At 58.8% G+C, this 24,470-nt stretch overlaps 1 protein-coding gene across 5 annotated transcripts in view; it reads left to right on the forward strand.

Moving 5' to 3' along the window:
• Positions 1-24,470, forward strand: part of ARHGEF10L (Rho guanine nucleotide exchange factor 10 like) — a 105,323-nt gene that overhangs the window by 75,856 nt on the left and 4,997 nt on the right. For all 5 annotated transcript variants that reach the window (XM_069479410.1, XM_069479412.1, XM_069479411.1 and 2 more), the window contains 2 exons: positions 1,060-1,208; positions 20,056-20,230. In XM_069479410.1, coding sequence (XP_069335511.1) covers positions 1,060-1,208; positions 20,056-20,230 — 324 coding nt within the window. The remainder of the gene's footprint in view (positions 1-1,059; positions 1,209-20,055; positions 20,231-24,470) is intronic.

Genomic DNA, 24,470 nt, shown 5'->3' on the forward strand with positions numbered 1-24,470 from the left:
CCTGCTGGGAGCCCGGGGAGATGGCTGCCGTGTGAGCCGAGCGCCGCTGCGGGGAGGGGTGGGGGGGGGAAGCACCCTGCTCAGCGCCAGGCGGGGCCCTCGGTCTGGTTCACCGTCAGGGATGCAGACGAGGAGTTGATCGCCTCTCAGAGCGTGCTCCTTCTGCACCTGCTGGCAGGGACGTTTCTGGAAGGGGAGGGATCTTGGCAAAGAGATCAGAGATCTTGGTAAAGTTGACAGAAGTGCCTTGCAATAGGCGAGAAGATGCACGAGAAATCAAGATTCAGTCTGGATAAGCTACAGGGTGAGAAAAGTCCTCAGAGACAACCTTATTAATAGACCCCCACCCCGCCCCCAATTTTACAGGTGGGGAAACTGAAGCCTTGAGAAGGGGAGAGATATGCTTAAGGTCCTTAGTAAGTTGGTAGCAGAATCAGGGCTAGACCTCAAGTCTCTTGACTCTAGATCCAGGACACTTTCCATCGTGTCACACTGGCCTGGCAGGGTCCGGTGTGGATGCTGCCTCTTCTGAGAAGCCTCCCTTGATTTCCCCCCATGCAGAGTTAGTTCCTCCCATCTCAGCAGTTCTCAAGGCCCCTTGCGCATGCCTGCTCATGTGTGTTTGGCACGTTGCAGGGTGCCTGTTAATTAACCTGTTGGCTTCTCTGATTACTGGGGTTTCCTTGAGGGCAGGGCCAGTATCTGACTCATTCTGGTCTTCCAGCACCCAGCGTGAGGCCTGGCTTGGAGTAGGTGCTTACTAAGTGTGTGCAGAATCAATGAATGAGAGGGGGGCAGGGAAGGGCAGGAGGGAGGGAGGGCAGGAAGGGAAGGATTTAAGAGTCCGCTGATGGGGTGGAACATGGTGGAGTCAGAGGCAGACGGGAGCAGCCACCCTCCAGCCAGAGGAGGGGGAAAGGCCACAGCAGGGCGAGAGGGTGTGTGTGGGGCCCATCTGTGCTCACTGCCATGGGCCCTTGTTCCTGAGGCTGGGGGAGCCCCGGGTGCCTGACCTGCCTGCCACTCCTGCCCTGACCTGCCTCTTTCCTCCCCCTCCAGGAGGAGTCCTGTGGGACCTGGAGAGCCCTCCCGTGTGCCTGACTGTGGGGCCAGGGCCCATCCGCACCCTGCTGAGCCTGGAGGATGCTGTGTGGGCCAGTTGTGGGCCCCGGGTCACTGTCCTGGATGCCGCCACCCTGCAGACTCAGGTACTGGCTCTGTCTTGTGGCTCATGGTCCCCGGCCTGTGGGGCCATCTGCCTGGCTCAGTTTGCTGACCCTTCTTATGTCCTCTCCAGCACTGCCCTCAGCTCCTCGCTGTGTCTCAGGGATGGATGGGACAGAGTTTGTTAGGAAGCAGAGGGGGCCCAAGATCCCTGCTGGGCCCTGGCCTGTGCCTCTGACGTGTGTCACCAGGGCCGATAAGGGGGGAAGGGGCCCAACTGCAGTGGATGCTGAGTTGTGGCTGCTGCTACCTGTGAGAATGGGGCGGGTCCTGTCCTTGGACTGGTACTCAGGACTTGTGCCCACGGAGCCCTGGCTGTGCTGAGGGTGTGGCCAGCATGGACGCAGCCACCTTGGAGGCTGGGTCTTTGAACAACATGGGGTCGAGGCTGCCAGGGTCCTGCCTTGCCTTGTTTTAAGCGCAGCCCATACTTGGCCCCAGGATGAGGGCCTGATCCTGGGGGCTTGTGCCTGGCTCATCCTGGGGCCACGCCTGTCACTCACTGACCAGCAGCGCTGCCACACCCTGCAGTCCCTCCCGGGCCGCTGGTGTGAGACTCGGGTGTGGCTCCCTGAGTGATATTTTGATGATGTTTGCTGTTTGGTGATGTTTGCTGTCTGGTGATGTTTGCTGTCGCCTGATTTGTTTGGATCATCAATTTGGAATGAGCTGCCACTGGGAGCTCTGGGTGGAGCTCCCCAGGGCTGCTCCCTTGTCTTCTTGGTTATTCCTCGTACAGTTAGAAGTCTGCTCATCACCAGCCAAGCGAGCACACTAAGCGGAGTCCTTGGCGTGTCAAGAACACAGGAGGTCAGGGCTGTCCCAGATGGTACAATCCTCATTTGACAAATGGGGCAACTGAGGCATGGGGCACTACGAATGAGCTCTGAAACTGGGGGGTGAGTGTAAGGGTTGGGGGCCACCACTTTCCCTGGCTTACTTTCCTGTCTTGTCACAGCACGGAGGTGCTGTCTTCGGAGCTGCCTGTGGCTTTGCTTTCCAGTTCTGCCACCTACCAGCCGGCGCCTCTGTGCTGGCCCCTTGCGGGCGCTGATTTTCCAATCTGTAAAAATGAGATAAGTGTCCCTTCCTGGGAGTCCTTTTTCTCTCTGTATTAGTCAGGGTCCTCTGGAGAAATAGAGCTAACAGAATGTACTTGGCCGTGTGTGTGTGTGTGTGTGTGTGTGTGTGCATGGAGAGGTTTACTATAAGGAATTGGCTCACGGGGCTGTGGAGGCTGAGAAGCTGAGGTCTGTGGCCGAGCAAGCCGGGCCCGGCAGGGCTGGGGGTGCAGCCCAGTTGCATACAGAGGCCTGAGAACCAGCAGAGCCGATGGTGTAAACTCCGGTTCAAAATCTGGCGGGCTCGAGACCCAAAAAGCTGATGTTCCACGTGATTGCGAAGGCAGGCAGGAACCCACGTCCCAGCTCAAAGGCAGCCAGGCAGAGAGCAGATTCTCCCTTCTCGGCCTTTTTGTTCTATTCGGGTCTTCAGTGGATCGGCTGAGGCCACCCACGCTGGGGAGGGCCACCTGCCTTACTCAGTGCCCATTCATTGCTAATCTCACCCGAAACACCCTCCAGACACACGCAGAATGATGTTTCACCAGATATCTGGGCTCCTGTGGCCCAGTCAAGTGGACCCGTAAAATTCACCATCACGTCCTTACTGAGTGAGATGGTGCTTGGAAGCCACAGTGCCTGGCCGGTGCGGGCCCCTCCTGGGTGCCGGGAAGCAGGGTGGAGTTCCGACAGCCCAGCCCCTCGGCAGCAGGCAGGGGCAGCACGCGTGGAAACCGAGGGTGTGTGCTGGAGCTGTGACCCTCCTTGGAAGAGAAGAGGGCTGGGGGCTGGCAGTGACGCCTGGGCTGCCCCCTCTCTGCTCGTACCTGGGTCATGGCACTGAGGACCTGGGACCTCACTGGTGCTATTGGGCCGGGCCAGGGGCCAGGGGGACACCCGGGGAGGGAAAACTGCTGCCCCGAAGCCCTGCCTGCTTGATCCCCTTCCCCCTGGGAGGAGCTGGAGCCACAGACTCCCTTCCCACCCTGGGTCACTCTGGGGGCTTCCCTGCTCCCCCCCCCAATCACTTCCCTCCAAGGGCCTCTCACCTCCTCAGCCCTCTGGGGGGAAGGTGAGTGAGGGCAGCCGGCTTTTCCAGGGTCTTTGGGGTCCCCCAACCGAACCGGGTCTCCAGCCATTTGGCAGGAAGAAGGACATCTCTGACTCCTAGGCCTGCCCCCGCTGCAGCCCCTTCCTGGCAGCCAGCACCATCCTCACACCAGACCCAGGGGCCCTGTGATATCCTGCTGACAGCCCCAGGAGAACAGTGGTGGACGGGGGTGCTCAGCCCTGTGCCCTGGGTGCTCGTTTGAGATAGTGGTGGGGGGAGCGAAGGAGCCCCAGCCTGCCTGTGGGGGCCTCCAGCCTGATGGGGAGACCCGGCCCTGCCCTTGGGGGTTCTCCAGTCTAATCGGGGGGACCCAGCCTTGCCCTTGGAGGACCTTCAATCTGATGGGGGACACCCTGCCCTGCCCTCGGAAGGCCTCCAGTGTGATGGGGGAGTCACATCCCCAGCCTTGGGGCCTGCTGGCCTGATGGGGGAGACCCAGCCTGCCCGGGAGGGCCTCTGGACTGATGGGGGAGACCCAGCCTGCCCGGGAGGGCCTCTGGACTGATGGGGGAGACCCAGCCTGCCCGGGAGGGCCTCTGGACTGATGGGGGAGACCCAGCCTGCCCGGGAGGGCCTCTGGACTGATGGGGGAGACCCAGCCTGCCTGGGAGGGCCTCCTTAACTTAAATCCTTACTGCTGTTGATGTCGTTTATTTGGAAAATTAAGTGCTCGCTTAGTGTTGGTGTTGCCAGTGGGTGCGGGGCATCCTGTCTGCACTGCAGACCGCTTGCTTCCCTGGAAGAAAGCTCTCCTCCTGCTGATAACAGCCCCAGGGGATGGACATCAGGAAGGACGGGGCCTGGGTTGGGCCCTGCCCTGCCCTCACCCGTTTTTGCACCTTGCCAGCCGCAGTGCACCCCACTGTCCCTGGGGCCCCAGCAGCACCAGGCTCCAGCATGAGGCTGCGGTGATTTAAGATTAGTTCTGGACCAGCTGCTCTTAAGAAGGGGATCAATATGGCCTTTCACCTGCCTGGCACACCTGGGAGGGCTTCAGCAGGGCCACTGGCTGGGGGAGGCAGCATGAGGAAGGGGTGTTCAGGGAGCCTCTACGGCAGGGCCAAAGGGAGCACGTACCCCCGCCTGCAGCCGGGAAATTGAAAAGTTTCTGTGTGCGGCATGGGGCGGGCCGCCCACCTTCGCTACACACAGTCATCTGGCACAGTCGCAGGGTGATCGCCATGCATATTTAATACGGCTGCGCTCCCGCTGCTTGGAATGGAGGGGAGCCGCTCAGCCTTAGTGCTGGGGCTCTGGAAATGGCTCCGTCTGGCCACTCCTCACAGCCGCCCCACCTGCTCCTGGGCTGGCCGGCTCCACGCTCGCCGTGGTGCCCCCTGCATGGCCAGCCAGCCTGGGAGGAGCAGCCGGAGCCTGGCTGCGGTGGCTCGCTCACTTGCTGTGGTCTCCCGGGTGTGCCGAGGGCTCAGCACCACAGCGCGGTGCCTGCGTGCGCTGCCTGCCGCAGGAAGCTCGGTCTAGAGGAAGGGCGTTCCCTATCAGCAGCCGTGCGGCAGAACCTCCCCCAGGCTTGAGAAAACCCCCTTGGGGGTTTGAGGTACTTAGGGCTGTTCAGCACCCAAGCCAGGAGGTCCAGGAGTGTGTTGTCGGCTGAGGAGGTGGCCAGAGTGGCCCAGGCCCAAACGTGAAGACACGGGAGTTAATCTAGGAATCGTGTTAGCGCTAAGGAGTTCTCCCCTATTCCTACCATCCCCAGGAAGTAACAAGAACCAGCATCTATTGAGTGTTTCAGACTCCTTTGGACCAGACATGGGTTTTCCACTTATTTAGTCCTCGAACCATGCTATGAGATGAGCACTACTATTATGTCCACTTTACAGATGAGGAAATGGGCACAGAGAGGGTAAGTAACTTGCCTGAGGTCACACAGCTAGAAGAGGCAGTCAGGATTTGAGCACAGGTCTCCTGAGTGTTAATCCCCCTGCCGGTTGCCGCGGGAGGCAGAAGTCTCAGTCTCCTCTGGGCTGTCTTGGCCCCATGGTTTCCTGTCCCTGTCAGATGTAACTCTAGAGAACTTCCATGTGTTCACAGCCGGCTTTTCCCACCAATACGTCTTCCGGGCTGAGGAGTGCATCCCGCTGGTCTGTTTCCCCGGCGTCTAGCTCGTTGTTGGCACATACAGGTGCTGCCGCTCCCAGGCCCTCTGTGACATGTGCTGGGGGTGCACATGAGTGAGGCTTGGTCTCAGCTCTTCGGGAGCTCACAGTCCTCTGTGGAGAGATAGCCGGGACTGTCAGCTTCTGCCTGGTGCGATGAGGGCTGGGAGGGGGTGAGTCCAGGCCCCGTGGGAACCCAGGGGAGCCAGGAGGGTGCCAGACCCGGCTGGAGACCGGATGGGAGCAGGGGGAGGTGTGTGGAGGTCAGGATCCCTGGGCCGGGCCGGGCCGGGCAGGTGAGCTGCCGTGTGGCTGTGGGACGACGGGAAGCCATGGTCCGGGGGAGGAGGGTGCTGTGGGCCACTGTGTCTGGGCGCTGAGTGGCCACACGGTCTCTGGGGCTGGGGGGCTCTGAGCTGGGGGACTGTCACTCTTTCTGAGGCCCACTCAGCTGGGACTCTGCCCCTTGACCAGCTGGTCCCTGGTTGGTCGCCCGACCTCGTTCCTCCCGCCGTCCCCCGCAGAGCCTGCGCCCGTGGCCTGTCTCTGGGTTCTACGCTCGCCCACCAACAGCTCGTTCAGCTCCTTGATCCCGGCGGAGGCTGGAGCGAGGCCTGTTAAATAATAATGTCGCTCACCGGGGCCCGTGTCAACACTGCATTCTCCGCGTTCGTGATCTAGATTGCACCGCTTTTAAAGTCTAATCCAGTCGTCTGAAGTTCATTTTAACCGATCGCTGGAGGGGGAAGCCGGCTGTGGGATGATTGTTGCATCTTAATTTTAAGAAAACTTACTGGGGACAGGCTGCCAGCAGCCCTGCAGCACGCAGGGTGTGCCCTGCTGGGTGGGGCGTTTGGGGACCGGAGGAGGCTGCTCCCTGACACGGCGTGGGCTGGGGTCTCTGCCACCCCGGCTCCCAGGAGACGGGCGGTAGCGACAGGGAGGGGTGGTGGGGGCTGGGCTGTGAATGTGCGTTGTGGTGTCGGAGCTCTGCAGAGACGGCAGCAGGGCCCGTTACGGACGGGGACGTGGACGGGACGCCAGGCCTCTAGAGTTGCCGCCCATGGCCATGCTGGCCCCTCTGGGGGTCTTAAAACGCGTGAAGCTCCTCCCACTGCCAGGCCTGGCCTGTGTTGTTCCCTCTTCCTGCGCACTGTTCCCATCCCGTGTGGCTCCTTCTCTGTCGCTCGGGTCTCAGCTTAACCGCCACATCCTCCGTGAGGCCGCCCCGACCCCTCCAGCTGAGTTACCTTCGCCTGTCACCAGTCCAGCTTTCTTGCCATCAGAGCACTGATCCCTTTCTGAGATTCCCTCTTTGATCGCGGTCTGAGAAAATGGGGCCTCGTCTGCCCTGTTCCCTGGGGCTCCCCGGGGCCAGGCACGGCGCAGCCTCCCAGCCAGTTAGTGGGGTGACCATGCAGGCACCCTCTTTGCCATGGTGGCGCCACCTCTGTAGGGCAGGTCGCCAGGCGCTCGTGGGATTGTGCGATGTGGCCAGGTGGGAACATGTTCTTTCTCGGCTGCGGTTGGGGAAGTGTCCCAGGAGGAACTGTGCCTTTGGGCAGTAGGCAGGGGGGCCTCACCCAGAGAAGGTGGGGGGTAGTTTGCATAAAGGGCTTCTCAGAGGGTCTGTGGCCAGTAGGGTGGGTCCTGCCTGGGCCTCAGAGCAGGGTGGTGGTCGCACAGGGATTCAGGCAAAGCCCTCATCTTCCAGTCTGCTGGACTGCTAGGACAAGGCCCCATCCCTGCGCCAGCCTTGTGCTGTTTCTATGGCAACACCCCCTACCCCCACCCACCCTGTCCGCTGCAGACAGATTTTGAGCCTTCCTGGTGCAGTTGTAGAAGCAAAGGCCTGGGCCCTGCCTGGAAAGCGCTGGAACACGGAGTGTGTCGTGTGTGTGTTTGGATGACAGGCCCAGCTCTCGCCTCGCAGGGCTGTCGTGGGGGTTAACTGGGGCAGCCCTTCTCCCAGCAGACCGTAGCTCCCCACCCTCGGCTTCCCCTTCGCACACACTGGGTTGTCCCCTGTGACCTGCTGGCGTAGCACCGAGCCGTCGCTGTGTGCTGGTGCTGTCATCTTGGGCCCGATGATGGGATCACCAGACCAAAGAGCGCAGGGCAGGGCTGGGCCTGGCTGGCTCCCGTTGTTCCCGTCGCATCCCTGGTGCCCGAGACCAGGCCTGGCACGTAGCAGGTGCTCAGTCGGGGGTGGCCGAGGCCGGAAGGGCAGCCCTAGGGGAGGTGGGCTCCGCTGTGGCGTCTTCCCTAAGCCTGCCAGGGAGGTTTGGGCAGGGCTGGGCAGAACAGTTGACGGAGGGCTTGATCTTAACCGGCTTCGGAGCGCACGAGCTGTCAGTCCCACCCTGTGTCTGACTCCGGCGCCTCCCGCCGGCGCCTCCCGCTGGCCTCTGGTACCAGCACGAATGCTTTGTGTCCCTCAGCACGACAGAGAAGAAACTTCTCTGGGCTCCTGGACTCCAGCAGCCCCTCGGTTCCCCTGGCCTCCCCCACCACGTCCAGTGCCTTCCCCACCCTTAATTTTCATGTTTAGTGCCCAAACTTAGTTTGCATGTATTAGCGGTTGTAAATCTATCATGCCAGTGTGACGAGGCATGAATAATGCATCACTGGGCTGTATTAGTTTTCTGTCTCCTATCTTATTTATGACACGAAACGGGTGGGAATTTGCAAAAGCAAAATCCAGCGCAGGGCTTCTTGGGTAATGGTATGCAAATTGGCGTGAAGGCGAAAAGATGCACCAGGCTCTCACGGTGCCGCCGGTAGCCAGGAGTGGAAGTACCTGGCGTCTGGGCCACCACTGGAGCGTGCGGGGTCGTGGGTCACGTCACTCCGCAGAGTTGGCTCTGTTCAGTAGTTTTGTCTTAATTTTTTTTTTAATGTGTGTGTCATTGTTGTTGTCGTCCTGTTATGTTTTCAAATTAGAAGTTGGCAAGGAAAACTTGAGAAATCAATTTTCTAAAGATTGTGGAGACTTCCCAGGAGTCTCCAATAGGAACAAGTTCACAGGGGGAAGGAGGTGTGGGGGGGAGGGAGCAAGTGTTTTCCAGCAGCAGGAGGGCTTGAGGTTAGATGTTCAGAAGAACTTCCTTTCAGGAAGCTTGTGAGGAATGGGAGGTGGGGTGGGTTTGGGATCCTGTGGGGCTGCTGCCTGGGGGGTGTGGAGGGGTTGGAAACGAGTCAGTTGGGTGCAGACTCTGCCTGGTGCCCGAGGGTGTGAGGGGCATGTCAGGGGACGTCTGTGGGGCAGCAGGTGGCAGAGGGGCGGCGCTCCAGGCCCCTGTCTCCTCACCCGGAAGAACTCGGATCTTTCCCGTGTCCAATACTTGGTCTCCTCCCACTGGGGGATTTAGGTTAAGGAAAGAACCGCGTGCTTTCCAGAGCGGGTGGGAGCTGCTGGCTCAGGGAGCAGGCTCTGCAAAGCCTGACCCAGAAGGCTCGGGCCAGCACCTGGAGGAGGGCAGGAGGACAAGCGCATCCTGGGGGAGGGAACCTAAGGCACCGGAGGTGACGCAGCGGGGGCAGTCTTGTCCTTCTGAGCCCGCCTCCAGTCTGGGCTGTCAGTAGCGTCCCAGCCTCCTGTCCTGGCCTCCAGTGCTGGCCTCCTCTCCTCGTGGCTCTTCCTCATCCCCCTCCCCTCTGAGCCTCGAATTGGGGGAGGGAGAGGGCAGCTGCCCAATCCTTCTGGAACTTGGCAAGGATGAAATGGAGCCACCGACAGGGATCTGCTGACTGCCAGGCCCTGGGCTAGGGGCTTAATGCAGCAGAGGCCAAGGGCACGGGGTGACAGCCGGGCCCTGGGTGTGATTACAGAGCCTCCCTCGCTCTGAACGAGGTCACACGCGCAGAGTCTAGGCCGGTGCCTCCCGCACACTCAGTCGAGAGTGGCTGTTACCTGGTGGCCCTCCCCAAGCCTGGCTGCCCGTTGCAGGGGGCCCACCAGGAGGCGACTCTGCGGGAGGCCTTCCCGCCTGTCCCTGCAGGCCTTGTCTGAGTGGGCTTGGACGGTGGCCAAGGTGGGCCCCGGAGCTGGGCTAGCTGGCTTTGTATCCTGGCTCCACCACTGATGGCCTCAGTTTCCCTGCCTATAAAATAGAGACAGTTACAGAACTCACCGCAGAACTAAGCAGCTCTGTGTACATACATCCCCCAGGGCTGAGCATGGTGGGAGAAAGCACACAGTCAGCTGTTGTTTTACTGTGGTCACAGGACTGCCCAGGGTGCCAGGGGCCACCCACTAGATGGTACAGCTGGGATCTCGGGGTGCTTCTGACTCCAAAGCCCCCGCCCGCTGCCGTGTCCTCTGCCTTGTCCTGGGCCCTGTGGTCTGTCATGTCCTGTGGATGTGCACGCCTGTGCCACCCTCCCTCGGGATTACAGGTCATTTGTGAGCAGGGACAGCATCTTGTTCTCTCCGTGTTGTCCTACAGGGCAAGTGCGGGTGTTGAGTTGACTTCTTCCTCCTCTGCTGTCTTCTCCTCACCCAGCTCTTCCCTTCTGCCTGGCTCTGAGCCTCCCAGGGCTCCTGGCTACCCCAGGAACACTTGGCCCCTGGGGTTCGCACGGCCACTGGGCCCTGGTGGGGGCTGCTGGCCACCCTGAGTACCTGCGGAGAGAAGGGAGCTTCCTAGCACGGGTAGCGGGACCAGCCAGGGGCAGCACAGGCCGCGCAGAGCAGGTGCCCGAAGAGGGAGCCTCGCCCACAGGAGAGGGTGCACGTGCCCAGCTGTGGGGCAGACACACCTGCCACTGCCCTCAAAGAGCTCAGGAAGGAGCCCAGGAGAGGAGTGAGAGTGGGCCAGGGTGGTGGGCCAGGCTTCCCAGAGTGGGTTCAGCAAAATTGGCAGGTGGGAGGGGTGTCCTGAGCAGTGTGAGCAGACACCTGTGCCTGTGTGTTTACCTGTGTGCGTATGGGGGGGGGTCAGTCAATCATGTTAATAGTCATGCACTGCATAAGGACATTTCGGCCAACAACAGACCATATGTAAAAGGCGGTCCCATACGATTACATAATAATACTGTATTTTTGCTGTGCCTTTTCTGTGTTTAGAGAAACAGACACTTACTGTTGGGTTCCAGCTGCCCACAGTATTCAGCGCAGGACGTTCTGCGCAGGTGCGTAGCCTGGAGCGATAGGCCGTAGACCACACAGCCCGGGTATCGTAGGCTACACCATGCAGGCTGTGTAATGTACTCTGTGATGTTTTTACGGTGACGAATTTCGCAGAATGACATTATCCTACCACTAAGCAATCCATGACTGTGTCATGTAAGTCCTTGACTGAGCTCGAGTCCTTTGGAGAGTGTCCAGTCGGGCAGTTGGGAGCTGGGGCTCCGGATTAGGCCTGGAAACCCCGGCCGTCCCTCCCCTCCCCGCTCCCCTGCCCCCTGCCCAGCCCCACCGGGCCTGACCTGGTTTATGCCTTGTCCTGGTCACACCGATTCTGACCTTTCACACAGCTGCTGTGGCCTAGCAGCCTTGGGTGTGGGTTTCCGTGTGGAAACTGAGGCCCACCCTTCCCTGCGGTTCTCACACCCCAAGCTGGAGACAGGGCCGAGCCCACCTTCCTGCCCGCCAGCTGTCACCGAGGGAAACCTGGCGTCTGGGCCTCAAGGTGTCACTGACGCCCCCTCTGGCACGTGCAGGTGGGTGCTGAGCAGATGCTGAGTGCAGGTGTGGGGGCCGTGGAGCGCCAGGCGAGGTCCTAGATGCCACCGTTCGAGGTCACGCAAGCAGGGCCCGAAGGCTCCACAGGATTCCCCAGGCACAGCTCGAAGCAAAGCCCAGCGGCCACAGTGGGTGCCTGGGGACACTTTCTGGGCCTCATGTGGAGGTTTGGCTGCTGGAGGATCTTTCTAGAACAAAGCTCCCATCACACCTGACTCTGAGTCAGAACCGTCCAGGCTGTTGTGGCCCACGGTCAAGGCCCCTGGTCTCTGTTCCCCTGAGGTCCCCTTCTCTAGCCATGATGGGTCCCAGGCCCCTGCAGGCTCTGGCCAGGCCCCATCCCCACCCCCTTGCCTGACTTCCCGTTAAGCAGAATCTTCCTGTCACTCGGCTTCCTGCCCTGGTCTCCACGAGCCTGGCTGTCCCCCCGCTTTCTGCTTCCCCTCGGGGCTCCCTTATCCCTTGTCCCCACCGCCCAGCTGTCCCCTCCTCATCAGGTCACACACAGGACGCTGAGCATCTCCCCGGCTGCGCTGTGTCCCCGGGGCGTGGCCGGCACGGGTGCTCCTGAGGTTTGCTGAGTGAGCCAGTGAGGCCCAGGAGGGGCCTGCCCGGGCCACGCCTGCCATCAGCGGGGCGCAGAATCCCTGTGTCCAGCACCAGTGGGCAGTCACCAAACTCCTGTGTCCAGGGACTCGACTGGGAGCCTTATTTTGTCTTTGATGTTTTGCTTTCTGGATGTTAAATGTGTCAAGAGAAACCACCCCACTTGCGCCCTCTCGCCCATACTGTGTCTTTCACACGCGCCTCGTGTTCTTTTCTCTCGTCTTCCCTCTGTCCGTCTCTCCGTCTTTCTCCCGTGCCCTCCTTTCCCCTCTTCCAGCTTTCATGCATCTCTCTCCCAGGGTGGACTGGCTTGTGTGCTCAGTTCCTCTCTTGTCCTGTCTGTCGCCAGGACAACACCACTGCCACCGACACCACCAAGAACAAGTTAACCCTTACAGAGACTCGCCGGTCCCAGAGGCGGTTCCAGGTTCTCTGCCAGGAGTAACTTGTGCAGTCTTTGTGGCACCCTATGCCGTAGTTACTATGATTACCCTCATTTTAAAGTTGAAGAAACTGAGGCAGGAAGTAGCAGGGTCTGGCCCCAAGCCTGTGCCTTTGCTGCCTCTTGCAAGCAGTACACAGATAACCAGAAAGTGTGTCTGTCTGTCTCAGGCCGCGGTGAGGGCCATGTGGCCCACGAGCCAGCAGACCCAAGCTTGACACAGGTTGCTTCCCTGCTGGGCCTCTGCGTCCTCTCTGCTCAGAAGCTCGGGGGTCCTTCTTCCTCATGGGGGTTGCCGGGATTCCGTGAGGTGCTGGAAGATGCCTGACCCGCTCTCTGCTGCTTGGTCTTCGCCAGGTCCCTGTGGCAGCTGGGGTGGGGCAGGCACCAGCCAGTCCCCGGCTCAGCCCTGGCACTTGCTTGTACAAGGCAAGGCTGGAGCAGCTGCCAAGGGCAAGACTCACAGCAGAGGTGCTTGGTGGCCCCAGGCGGCCGTGTGTAGCCCCAGGCGGCCAGCAGCCCAGCCCTCCTTCCTTCGATACCGATGCTGGAGAGGAAACGCTGGGCTGGCTCTCATAATTGAAGAAAACAAAAGGAGATTAAGTCGGACTAATGAGAAGGATGTCAACAGCCCACACTTGGAGATGCTCTTTATTCTCTACTTTCTGCAGAACAGCCAGATGCACCGGTGAGTTTTAGGTTAGTTTAGTTGCTAAAGGCAAAATGTTGGCACGGCCTCGACAGCACGGCTCTCTCTGCAGTGGTGCTTTCTGTGTGCCTCGGTCTGGGTGGTTGTTGGGGTGACGAGATGGTGGACCCCAACATCTGTGTCCAGTTTCTTGTGTGCTTAGTAACAAGCAGGCCCTAGTGTGGGAAATTTTAACTTTTGCGGGGCAAGAGTGGTTTACAGACCCTTTCAAGATGTTGGCAAAAAATGTTCGTCTTCATTCTAGAAAAACGCACCAAAGACACCAAAATTGTGCACAATTTCAAAATGGATTTAAAGGAAAGCGTGTGGATGGACTGACCACCCCTCTTGGAGCTGGCAGGGACGTCCATCCCTCTCTCCCTCCTGGGCTCCCACGATGGCCCCGAGCTAGGAGGGTCTAGCATCCAGTGGTATCTCTGGTAGACAGGAATGACCTCCCTCCCACTTTACAGGTGGGTAAACTGAGGCCCAGAGACATTCTCTGTCTTGCTGGGAAGAGGTGGAGGTGCCGTACCTTGAGCCTCCCTGGGAAACGCAGCAGGAAGCGCAGACCCGCTCCCGGCACACGACCCCTGGCCTCAGCCAGGCCCGACCCTGAAGGCAGGAGCGTCGAGGCACCACACGGAGCCCACGCGAAGGCAGCCATCCGTGGCCTGGAGGCAGAGCGTGGGCACTGGAGTCCTATGCGGGTGACCAGCGCCTGGCTTGCCCAGGACTGAGGAATTTCCTGGGGTTTGGGACGTCCAGAGCTATAGCCTGGACAGGCCTGAGCAAACCGGGACAAGCTGGTCACCGTAGGTTTGAATCTGGCTTTTGCCTGTTTCTTAAGCGGTGCAGCTTTGCAAACCTGTGTTAGCCAGTTTGCTTCCTGAGCTGCGAAGTGTTGACGAGAGTGAGCTAGATAAGGGAAGGGAAGGGAGACGCTGGGCCAACTGCCTGTCGAAGACCGCCTGTCTGCGTGACCCTGGGGTCTCCATTCCCAGCCCACGCCCTTGCTGGCACAGTGACCCCGCAGGGCTGTTTCCTTGAAGCTTCGGTGTCCTACCCGTTGGATGAGGATGAGGATGGGATGGTGATGCCACCTCCCAGATTGCTGTGGGGATTAAAGGGAGGAAGAGTTGGTGCCAGCAGGTGCTCGGTGGGTGATCTCTGGGCCCACAAACGTGCCTCCCAGGTCCAGCTTGTCAGTGGTGACGGGCAGGGAGTGGGTGGCACAAGCCCCTTCACACCCACACCCTGCTCTGGTCAGCGTGAGAGTCTCCTGTGAGACCCTCGGGGGACAGGGTGTGAGCGTGGAGGGTGTGGGGGGGCACCCATCCCCCCGGGCCTGTCCCATCTCCTTTCATAACATCTTAGAAGGTGCGATTCTGCGTGCACAGCGCCCAGGGCAGTGTTGGCAGGCCTGGCACACAGTGGGTGCCAGGAAGTCGAAGCCCTGCCCTCCTCCTGCCGTTTTCTCAGCAGCTCCCGGCCCCTGAGGGTGCCGGGCCCAGCGCGCCTTGGCCACGTCGCAGCTCTAATGACTCAGTGCTGGGCGGCTCACCCTGGGAATTTATGGAAACCAGGCACAGAAGCGTCACCTGGAGGCACATAAATATTGCATGACGGGAGTTTGGGCTGTGTCAGCACTATTTGGAACAGTGTCGCTCACCTGAAACCCACTGTGTGGGCGCCTGCTGTGGGAAGGTGGCAGGGAGGGGCCCTGGGGCAGGACACCCGGGTTCCTTTCCACTCCCCCGACCAGCGCGGCGGCGTGCATGGAGCCCTCACGGGGGACCAGCACTGTCGCGTGGGTCCTCAGTCAGCGCCACGGGCATACTCTGTCCCCTTTAGCGGAGGAGAGAGGAGACCGAGTGGCTCTGCAGAGGGGGCGGGGAGCTGGGGAGGCAGACCCGGCCCCGCCCCCTTCAGCTGTCACCTTTTTTTTTTTTTTTAAAGTAACTTTGCTTTGTCCCCTGTAACTTTTTACTTTGAAAAATTCCAAACAGGAAAAGTGAAAAAATAATATAATAAGCGCATAGATATTCTTCACCTATTTAACCAACTATTAACATTTTGCTATAATCTCCCCCCATGTTATGCACATACGTAGACAACACCCACTTTTTGAAAAGTCATTTGCAGACATCATACCCTTCACCCCTAAATGCTGTGCACGTCTCTCCTGCGTCACGTCTCTCCTGCGTCACTGCGACAGCCTGTCACACCCGGGAACGTGACGCCAGTGCACCGATGTCATCTCAGCACCGTCCAGATGCTATTTTCCCAGTGGTCCGAGAAATGGCTTTCAAGCGGCTCCCTTCAGCCTGTGGAGGCCCCGGCCGTAGCCAGGATCGCGCGCTGCCTTTGGGCGTCACGTCTCTCCAGTCTCCTTTTAATCCAGAATAATCCCTCTGCCTTTTTGTTCTTGTCTTCATGATATTGACTTTGTCGAGAACAATCTGGAACGGCCTGGCTGTTTCCTCCCGATGAGGTGTGCGTGTGTGGCCAGGTGCTGCGGAGGGAAAGCGCTGTGACATTCAGTGGGGGAGAAGTGCAGCTGGCCCCGTCCTGGTGGCCTGATTAGGGCGGAGTTTCCGGGTCTCCCACCTACGGCGCTCTTTCTGTTTGTAATTACTAAGTCACCTGTGGGTGGCTCTTGGGACTGACCGTCCTGTCCCCCAGCAAACTTTCATCCAGGACGACCCCTTGGGTCATTGTCTAATTCTGCCGTTCCTTCCGCACTGACCGGTAGTCGTGGGTTACAGAGCTTTCCCTGCCCCCACCCCACCCCTCCCTTATGTTATCACTGCAAGTTCCTAGATTTTCATTAAAATTCAGTGTGTTGTGATCAGGACCATCAGTATTATTTTTTGATGCTCAAATTGTCTCAAATTTGGCCAATGGGGGCTCCTTCGTGCTGGCTCGTGGGTCCTTGGGACCCTTCCCCATCTTCTTTGAGCCTTTCCTTGTGTGTCAGCATTGTGAGAAGTTCTAGCCATTTCTCCAGGATGCCCTAGCTAGTTCCCTCTCGTGGAGAATGGGATGCAAAATCAAGACGTGTGCGCTGCTCCCGGGGTATCCTGGCCTCCAGGCCCTTTCAGCAGACAGAGCCGGGAAAACCCTGAAGTTCACTCTGATACCGCCAATTAAAATCCAAGGCCCTGGAGCTCCACCCTCGCCTCGCCTCCCGCACTGGCTCTCCTGTCTGCGAACACCCTGGTTCCCAGTCACGTCAGCCTGTCTCAGTCACACCGCCCAGGTCCAGAATCTCTGTGCCCTCCCACCGCCTCCCAGCCCCTCAGGCAAGCTCAGGACTTCCTTGCAGATCTTTCTGCTCTTCAGCAATGACGGGGGATGCATAGTCGAGTGCTGTGACCTCCAGCTACTTGAACGATTCTTTCCTCTGTGGGCGTGACTGTGTTCCAACAAAGCTTGAATTACCAAAACCGGCACAGGTTGACGTAGCCCGAGGGGCTCTGTTTGCAGACGCTGGTCTAGTATATAATCCTAACAGAGCAGTTGCTGGTGCAGGGTAAGCTCCCAGGAAATAGCTGTGCCTGGATCGTAGAGGCGGAGAGGGCCTTCCCCGTGGCGGGTGGGCAGCTGGCCTTTCTCAGGGACCAGGCGGATAGAGGCTCTTTGTGGTTAAGGCAGGCCCCCCACTCCTGGGCCTCCCAGACTGTCCAGGGATGAGGGGACTGGTCCAGAGGTGACAAATGGGAAGCCATGGCCTGGGATGGGGGCACCGGGTGGGCAGTATTTCACCCCAGCCTGGTTGGGAGGGGAGCGGAGCTGGATGGGCTAATAGCCTCCACTAGCGATGAACTCTGAGCTCCTCTGTGTTTGGAAAACAAAATGAGCTGCGTGGCCTGCTAACACCAAGCCCAGTGGGCGGCGAGGCCTGGGCCCCACTGCCGGCTACCCTCACCCTAAGGTCCCTCAGCCCCGTCTGGGACCTGTGATGCCAGCGTGTCTCTCTGGTTCCACCTGCTCTCTGTCCTGTGGCCCAGGAGGCTCAGCCAGGACCCCAGGCTTCTGGCGTGAGGAGGGTTACTGGGGACAGGCCCAGTAGCCCAGGAGCCCAGAGGGGCTGGGGCCAGGGCTGGAGCTGCTCTGTTGTTCTTGCTGTAGATTCCTGCTCTTTCCCCTCCTGCCTTGCCCCTTCGGGACTGGCAGGTTTGCACAAGCCTTCTGCAAAGCCCTTTGGGCCTGGAGACAGACGTGTTATGCCTGGAGAAATGAGCCCGGATTTCCACTACCGACTTCTCTTTTAATTAGATTCTGACAGCAGCACGCAGGGCTGCCTGGCTGCAAATTCAGGTGCAGCTTTCCATGGTCCCAAGCCTCTGGGGTTCAGCACGTTTGACTTTTTTGGAGGCAGGAAATGCTTCGACCTTTCCTGGGGAGTCAGGCAGGAGGAGGCCAACTGCATGCGTGTGAGCAGGCAGACGACTCTCTTGGTGTGTGCATGTTTGTGCATTTGTGAGCAAGGAGTGTAGGCTGTGTTTTGGAAAAGTCTGCAGACAAAGCATGCCAGGTCTCCCCACCGTCCCGCCGGCCATCCATTCGCCCATCTGCTTGCCCACGGTTGGCGCTGCGGGGAGCCCCCTCGGCCTCAGCGTTGTCATCTGTGATTGGGGTCGATGGTACCTCAGCTGGCTTTCGCCAGCAAGGCCTCTCGGGAGGCTTCCCGTTTGAACCTGGACATTCCTCCTGGCTTCCTCTTGCAGGCTGGTTCAGCAAAACAACAAACCACCTGCGGGTTTCCTCGAAGGAGAGTTCCTCTTAAGAGCAGAGAACCGAAAACTGCACTGCCAGGGCTGTTGGCAGCAGATATGGGGGTGAAAGGCCAGAGAGCTGGGGATACTCCTCCCCCTCTCCTTCCCTGCCCCTCCTAAGGGGTGCCTTGGCTTTCTTCCCCCGCCGCCTCCCTCGTGTCGCACAACTCAGCCATCGGGGACTGGCTCAGAAAAAGCAATTTTCTTGGACAGCTCGCAGCCCTGCCCTCCTGGGCCCTGCGTTCTGATCAGGCGCGAGCACGAAGCTCATTGGCTTTGCTCCCCATGGAGAGCCCCCCCCCCCCGCCAAGCTTTTCTTTACCTTGCTGGGAAGCTTCTTACTGATTCGGGCCAGGATGGAGTGGGGGCTGAGGCCAGGGCTGGAGTCCCGTTCCCAAGTCCACCCTGGGCCTTCCGGCCAAGACTGGGAATCCGGCCTCCCACCACGTAATTGTCAGGCTGAACTTCTTTCAAAGTCAAACAGATCGTGCCACTCACCAGCTCAAGCCCCTCCGGCATGTAAACAAAATCCACTCTTCACCACGGATTCCAAGGCAGCCTGGCGTGGTCCGGCCCTGCCCGCCTCTCCTGCCTGTCTTACCAGCATGCTCCCCTGCGCTGGTCCTCAGTCTGCGTCTCATTCCTGCCTCAGGGCCTTTGCACTTGCTGTGCCCTCTGCCTGGTGTGCTCTCCCCGCCTTCCAACCATCCCAGGGCTGTTTCCTTCGTGTTATTTATCTGTCTGACTACATGCCACCTCCTGGAGAGACTTTCCCCGGCCCAGTCTTAATGGTGCTCAATATTTTTTCTGTGCAGTGGTTTTCACTACTTGAAGTCATCTTTATTTGTTCTAATTGTCTCCTGCACTGGCAATATTTGTTTCGTGAGAGTGAGCCCTGTGGCCTTCTTGTCTCTGTATTCCCAGCACTCAGACCCACACCAGGCACACAGTAGGGACTTACGAACATCTGCTGAATGAATGAGACCTTACTGGTCTCTGCTCACGCAGGTCCCTATAATGCTCATGACAACGTATACTTACGAACGGGGAAACTGAGGCCGTGGCCTACGAAGCTGCCAGGAAAAATCAGATTGACTAGCAGATCTGATTCTAAATAAATGTTCCATCCAATCTTCCTGCAGTCTTGGGCTTCCACCAAAGATGTGTTATTTATAGGAAAAAATCGAAAACCCAGAAAATTAGAAAAGAGGAAAATCACCAGGCCGTCTACTCCCCCCAGTTTTGGACACGGCTTTTTTTTTTCTTTTTTGCACTTATATGGCATTCACATTCTTCTGTGTCGTCCTGCAGTGTCTGTAAACACGACTTCAGACAGACGTGGGATTGTCTGACGAGCGGGTCCACCAAGGTCACCTGGTCACCCCGGGCGGCTGGGCGTTCAGGTTGTTTCTGGTGTGGTGTGCTCGAGTGAGTCCACACTGAGGAGCAGCTCAGTGTTGTGGGTGGAATTCAAGGGTCCACTCGTTCATCCTTTGACCAAATTCTACTGTGCCCTGGGCCTGTTTCCAGCTGAGGGGATACGGGAGGGCCCGAGGCCCCGTGTCTGTCCTTGGAGCTCACAGTCCAGTGTGGAAGGTGGCTAAGTAGAGTCACGAAGTGGTGTAGGTGTCCCCGGGCTAGAGAGCAGAATGTGGCATTTGGAAGGAAGTGGCCGGCCCATGGGGCTTTGGGGCAAGCTTCACGGAATGGGGAAGTCACCCTCTTCAGATGTTGAAGGAGGACAGTGGGCGATGCGTGTTGTGGATGTGTCATTGCGAGGGTGGAGGTGTGGCTGCGTGGTGTGCCCGGAACCCTGACCAGGCCCAGGCCTGGATTGGCCTGAAGCTCAGGGAGCCTGCAGGGAAAGGCCGGAGCGGGAGCAGAGCTGGGGCCTCGAATGCCGAGTTAGGGAACTTGGAGTTTCCCCAGCAGTGGGTGTATCTTCTTTTAAAAAAATAAGAGTTTTTGTTGTTTGTTTTAAGATCAAGATTGTACATACACTGCCAGGAAAAAAAAAAATCAAATAGCACGGAACGGTTTATCCTGAACGGCCCTTTCCCCTCCCGTCCAAATCCTGCTTTGTGGAACAAAATACTTTCCACCTGTTCTGTTTTTAATCCTCCCAGCACTTTCCTCAGGACTCTGATTAGTTTATTTTGCTGCTTCTTGATTTACCCGTTTTTGGACATTCTGGTTAAGTCAGAGCCCGGGTCAGCTTGTGCACCTGAGGCAGGTGCAAACAGCTGACCCTGACCTGGTGGGGTGGGGGGAGCGGGGTGTCAGGAGCTCGGCTGGCAGCCCTGGACCGGCACTGACCCCCGCCCCCACACTTGCCACAGCAAAGCTTCGAGGCGCACCAGGACGAGGCGGTGAGCGTGACGCACATGGTGAAGGCGGGCAGCGGCGTCTGGATGGCGTTCTCCTCGGGCTCCTCCATCCGCCTCTTCCACACCGAGACCCTGGAGCACCTGCAAGAGATCAACATCGCCACCAGGACCACCTTCCTCCTGCCAGGTGAGGCTGCCTCGGGAGGGGAGGGAGCTGACATTCGTGGAGCCCCTTCTGCGGCCAGGTAGGGGTGCGCCACGGACAGCCCAGCCCTTAACCCTCTTGGCGGCCCTTGGTCAGCCTTGAAAGCCGGGTGCCAAGCGGGGCACAACCCAGGAAGCGTGCGGTCGGGATTCGCACCCAGGCCCGTGCTCAAAGCCCCCCTTCCTGTCACTCCTTCCTGCCACCCTGCCACGGAAGCCTGGGCTCTCAGGACATGGGCTCCGAGCCCAGTGGACTCGCCTGAGTCGGGCAGCTGCAAGAACAGGCCAAGCTGGCGGGAACCCAGGCCTGTCTACACAGTCCCACTTCTCAGGTTGACCGAAAACCCAATTCTGCCTCAAATCCCTTTCAGAATGAGGTGACAGGAAAGCAAGGCTCACCAAGGTCTCTTTACTTGAAGGTTTTCCTAAGAAGAGGGAAATGTCCCTCTCGGTTCGCTGGCCAGGGGGTTTGGACGGCATTGCTCGAGGCTGGTGCTTCCCGCATAGCTGTTAGCGAGACGGGGCGGAGAGGACTGAGTGCTGGGCTTGCCTGGTGCTCCTGCCTCCGCCCTGCCCAAGGCCCCCCTTACCGTCTGCTGCCCCAGACGCAGGGGCTGAGTGGGGAGGGAGCCGGGGCCGACACCCGCCTTAGGGCCCATTCTCACCCTGCTGGCTTTGGGGCTGCCCACAGGGCCAGCAGGCATCGGCCCACCTTGCCTCCCTCCTCGGCCCAGCTTCCCCAGACACGCAGACCCGTGGCTGGTCTGGGCGGACGTAGCAGCTCCGTCCTGTCTGAGCGCTCTGGGCAGGGCTGGCTTCAGCAGCTGCGGAGCTAAAGGGCCCCGGGGCCCAGGAAACAGAGGCTGTGTGTCAGGCTGGGACCTGGAGCTAATTGTCACAAGAACCAGGCAGATGGCAGTAGCCATATGCTGAGCCATGGGCTGAGCTTCCTGTCTTAGGAGTGTGCACCAAGGACAGGCACATTAGCCAGCACTTCAGGGGCCCTGGGGACCTCTGTCCCACCCCAGAGGCCTAACGCCAGCTCAGGGACCCAGAAATCACCCTGGCTCCTGCTTCCCCCTGGCCAGTTGCGACTGTCCATGAGTCTAACTGGCCACATAGGGGTTACTGGCCCACATAGGGCTGACAACATGACCAACAGCAGTGACGACAGTAATACCTGCCACCTGCCCTGTACCCTGTCGTGAGCCAGGCCCCTAGTGCTTTGCGTACAGGATCTCATTTCCCCCCACCCCTGTGAGGTGGGAATTGCCCCCGTGTTACAGATGCAGAAACCAGCATTCGCTCAGCAGGGCGAGGTGTCATGCCCGTGGGCACGCGGAGGCCCTCTGTGTAGCGGGGAGAAAGGACGCCCCCGTGCAGTCTCTGGCAGGTCCCTCTGCCTCCCGGAGCCGCTTGCCCCTCTGCGAGATGCGATGTGGTTCCCGACTTGGGGCCGTCATGAGGCCAGATGGCACCAGGGCTGGGACAGGGCCTGCCCAGGCCTGTGGGGCGGCAGGTGCCCGATGAGGGGGGACCCTTCTCTAACGTTCCGCTGGGCTGTGGGAGAGGCTCGGTGTTATGGGTCTTGTCTGTCTGTCTTCCGTTCTCTTTCTTTCTCCTTGTCTTTCTTTTTTCCCACTTTTGCTGTGCTTCGTAGTATTTAGCCATTACACAAGTTTCTCCATATCACAAAAATATCTCCACATTTCCTCTGATAGCGAAGTTATTTCAGGTTAATAGAACAGTGAAAAATGGGTAATCTTACAGGCCTTTTAAAATCTTAGGAATTCCACCTCGTAGGGGCGGGGGAGTGAGGGGGAGTCTGGCCGATGACGTGTGAGCCAGGCCCGTCTGCACCACGCGACTTTGCTGTACGCGCCACACACATTTCCGTGCCCATCGACTGACTTGTTCTTTGCAGTTAATCTTTAAGAAGGAAGGGCAGTCATCACGATGGTGGTGACTTTAGGGCTGGGTAAACTGAGGCCCAGGAGGTTCAGTGATTGGCCTGTTGTCACACTGTGAAAGGACAGGGCCAGGGAGACCGCAGGCTCTGGTCACAGCGTTCGCACACTTGCTGTGGAGCCTGGGGTGGTTGCTTCCCCTCCCTGGGCCTCAGTGTCTCTGTCCACACGACAGGGGGCTGAGATTTGGGTCAGCTTGGCCACGTGTAGTGTAGACCAGAGCCTAGAGTCAGGATTCCTCCGGGAATCCCGCCCTGTCGCCTTCCAGGTCCGACCAGGAGCAAATGGAGAGCCCTCCGATCCCCTGTCCCCACCTGGCAGGGCAGGGGTGGGCATTAGGTGAGATGGCGCCAGCACAGCGCCCACACTCCCTGGCTCGAGTCAGTCCCGGTCCGTGGGGGTGACATTTACCCTCCAGAGCGGTGCCCTTCCTATCACGTCGGCTCTGTCAGAGCGGACAGGGTGACCTCCGCCTGCCAGACCTCCTGGGGCTGAGCCCTGCATCGGTCTGGGTATCCGCTGAGGTTCCTGGGCGTGAGGCTTCCCGAATGTTCCCTCCTCCCCCCAGGCCTGACCTCCCCTTGTCAGCGACACTGGGGAGCCCAGGCCCTGCCAGGCCAGGTCCTCCTGGGACCCTCAGGCCTGAGAGTGGCTCCCCGCGCCCCGTGCCGAGGACAGGGCAGCTTCAGAGCCACCCCGTGTTGTGCCTTCGCAGAGGGACAGCAAAGCAGGATTCTTCAATGCTTCATCAGAGAGATTTTTAAAAGCCTGTTAAGTATTTTTTTCTTCCCCCACACTACCAAATGAAATAATTGCATAATTAGTAATAAATTTGTTCCTCCTCTAAATGTGGATTTTTTTAGGGTGTGTTAAAAATTTATCACGCTTCCTTCCCCTGACCCGTTTCTTCCACTCGAGTACCCGGCTGGTATTAATGCATTTTTTAACCTAAACTCCCTCCTCCTTTTAACTAGACAGGTCATTAATAAAATGTTCTCCGAGAGCCTGAGCTTTTTAAAGTTGTATATCTCCAGATAGATGGCTGGGGCGAGTCGAACACTGCCGCATTAAGTCTCTGTGATAAAATATTTATTCACCATTAGAATTTTTTTCCTTTCGGACTGTTGGTGGAGTGTCTTGCTCTTCTCCTCGAGGCAGGGCGGGGAGGAGGAAGGGCCCCAGAACAAGCTCTGCAGAAGAAGCCATTTCTCAGTTCCAGCATCTCTTTCGGTCTCACGCTTGCCTTCCTCTCATTTGTCGGGGTTCGGCTGACCAGTGGGGCCGAGAGGAGGCAGGGCGTGGGGAACGGTCTCCTGGGGGCCTCACGCCCCAGGGGCCCGGGGAAGGGGGGCGGGCCGTGTGTGATGGAAGAGTCAGCCCCGTTCCCTCTCCTGGCTTTGTCATGTTGTGGGTTTATGGCTCTGATGGAGCCGATCTTAAGACATTAGAGTCTAGGTCCTTTTAATAATCGTAAACATTATCCTAATAGCCTCCCGTTATTGATTGCATACTATGGGCTAAGAGCTGTGCTCCACTGTGTATCTGTATTGTATGTGTGTGTGTATGAATATATTCAATATTTCTAATAATCACAAAACTGAGCAAGGCGTTGATGGATGAGAGAAAGTGACGTGTCCAGATTCTCTACTTTCATCCGTCCGTCCGTCCATCCGTCAACTCATCCACTCACAGGCACTTTTGTGTGTACCATGAGCCAAGGTACTCGGCCAGGAGGTGGGAATCCACCCTGCGTGGACAGAGGAGCTGCTGTCCCCCCGAAGCTTACGTTTGGGGAGGTAGACAACAAACAAAGAGCAGGGTGAGGTCATTACTGCCCTTGGCCGGTGCCAGGAAGAGAAGGCAGCTCACAGCCTGAGCCTCCGTGCTGAGCCTTTGCTTGCTGGGTGGATTCAGGTGTGGGAAGTAGTCCCCGCTCTGCTGGGACCCAGATGCTGTTCGTGACATGGCCCCTGCAGTCGGGCCTCTGCGTCACCAGCGGGCTTTTCCAGTGTGGTTTGCTTTGCCACACTGAATCAACACCATGAATGTGACTTTCTGAGTTTGTGTCGTGTTGCTGGACTCGTATTGCACTGCCTGCCTGGTAGCTCCACTCGGACGTCTGACGCGCGTCTGAGACTGCGCGTCCAGTCGGGAGCTCTGGGCTTCAACCTCAAAGCTTGCTCCTTCGCTGTCCCAGGCGACAGCTCTGCCCTGTACCAGCTGCTGGAGGCAGAGAAGCCTCAGCGTGGTCCCGGG

The sequence above is a fragment of the Eulemur rufifrons genome, chromosome 8 (assembly GCF_041146395.1).
Source record: "Eulemur rufifrons isolate Redbay chromosome 8, OSU_ERuf_1, whole genome shotgun sequence".
Classification (NCBI taxonomy): domain Eukaryota; kingdom Metazoa; phylum Chordata; class Mammalia; order Primates; family Lemuridae; genus Eulemur; species Eulemur rufifrons.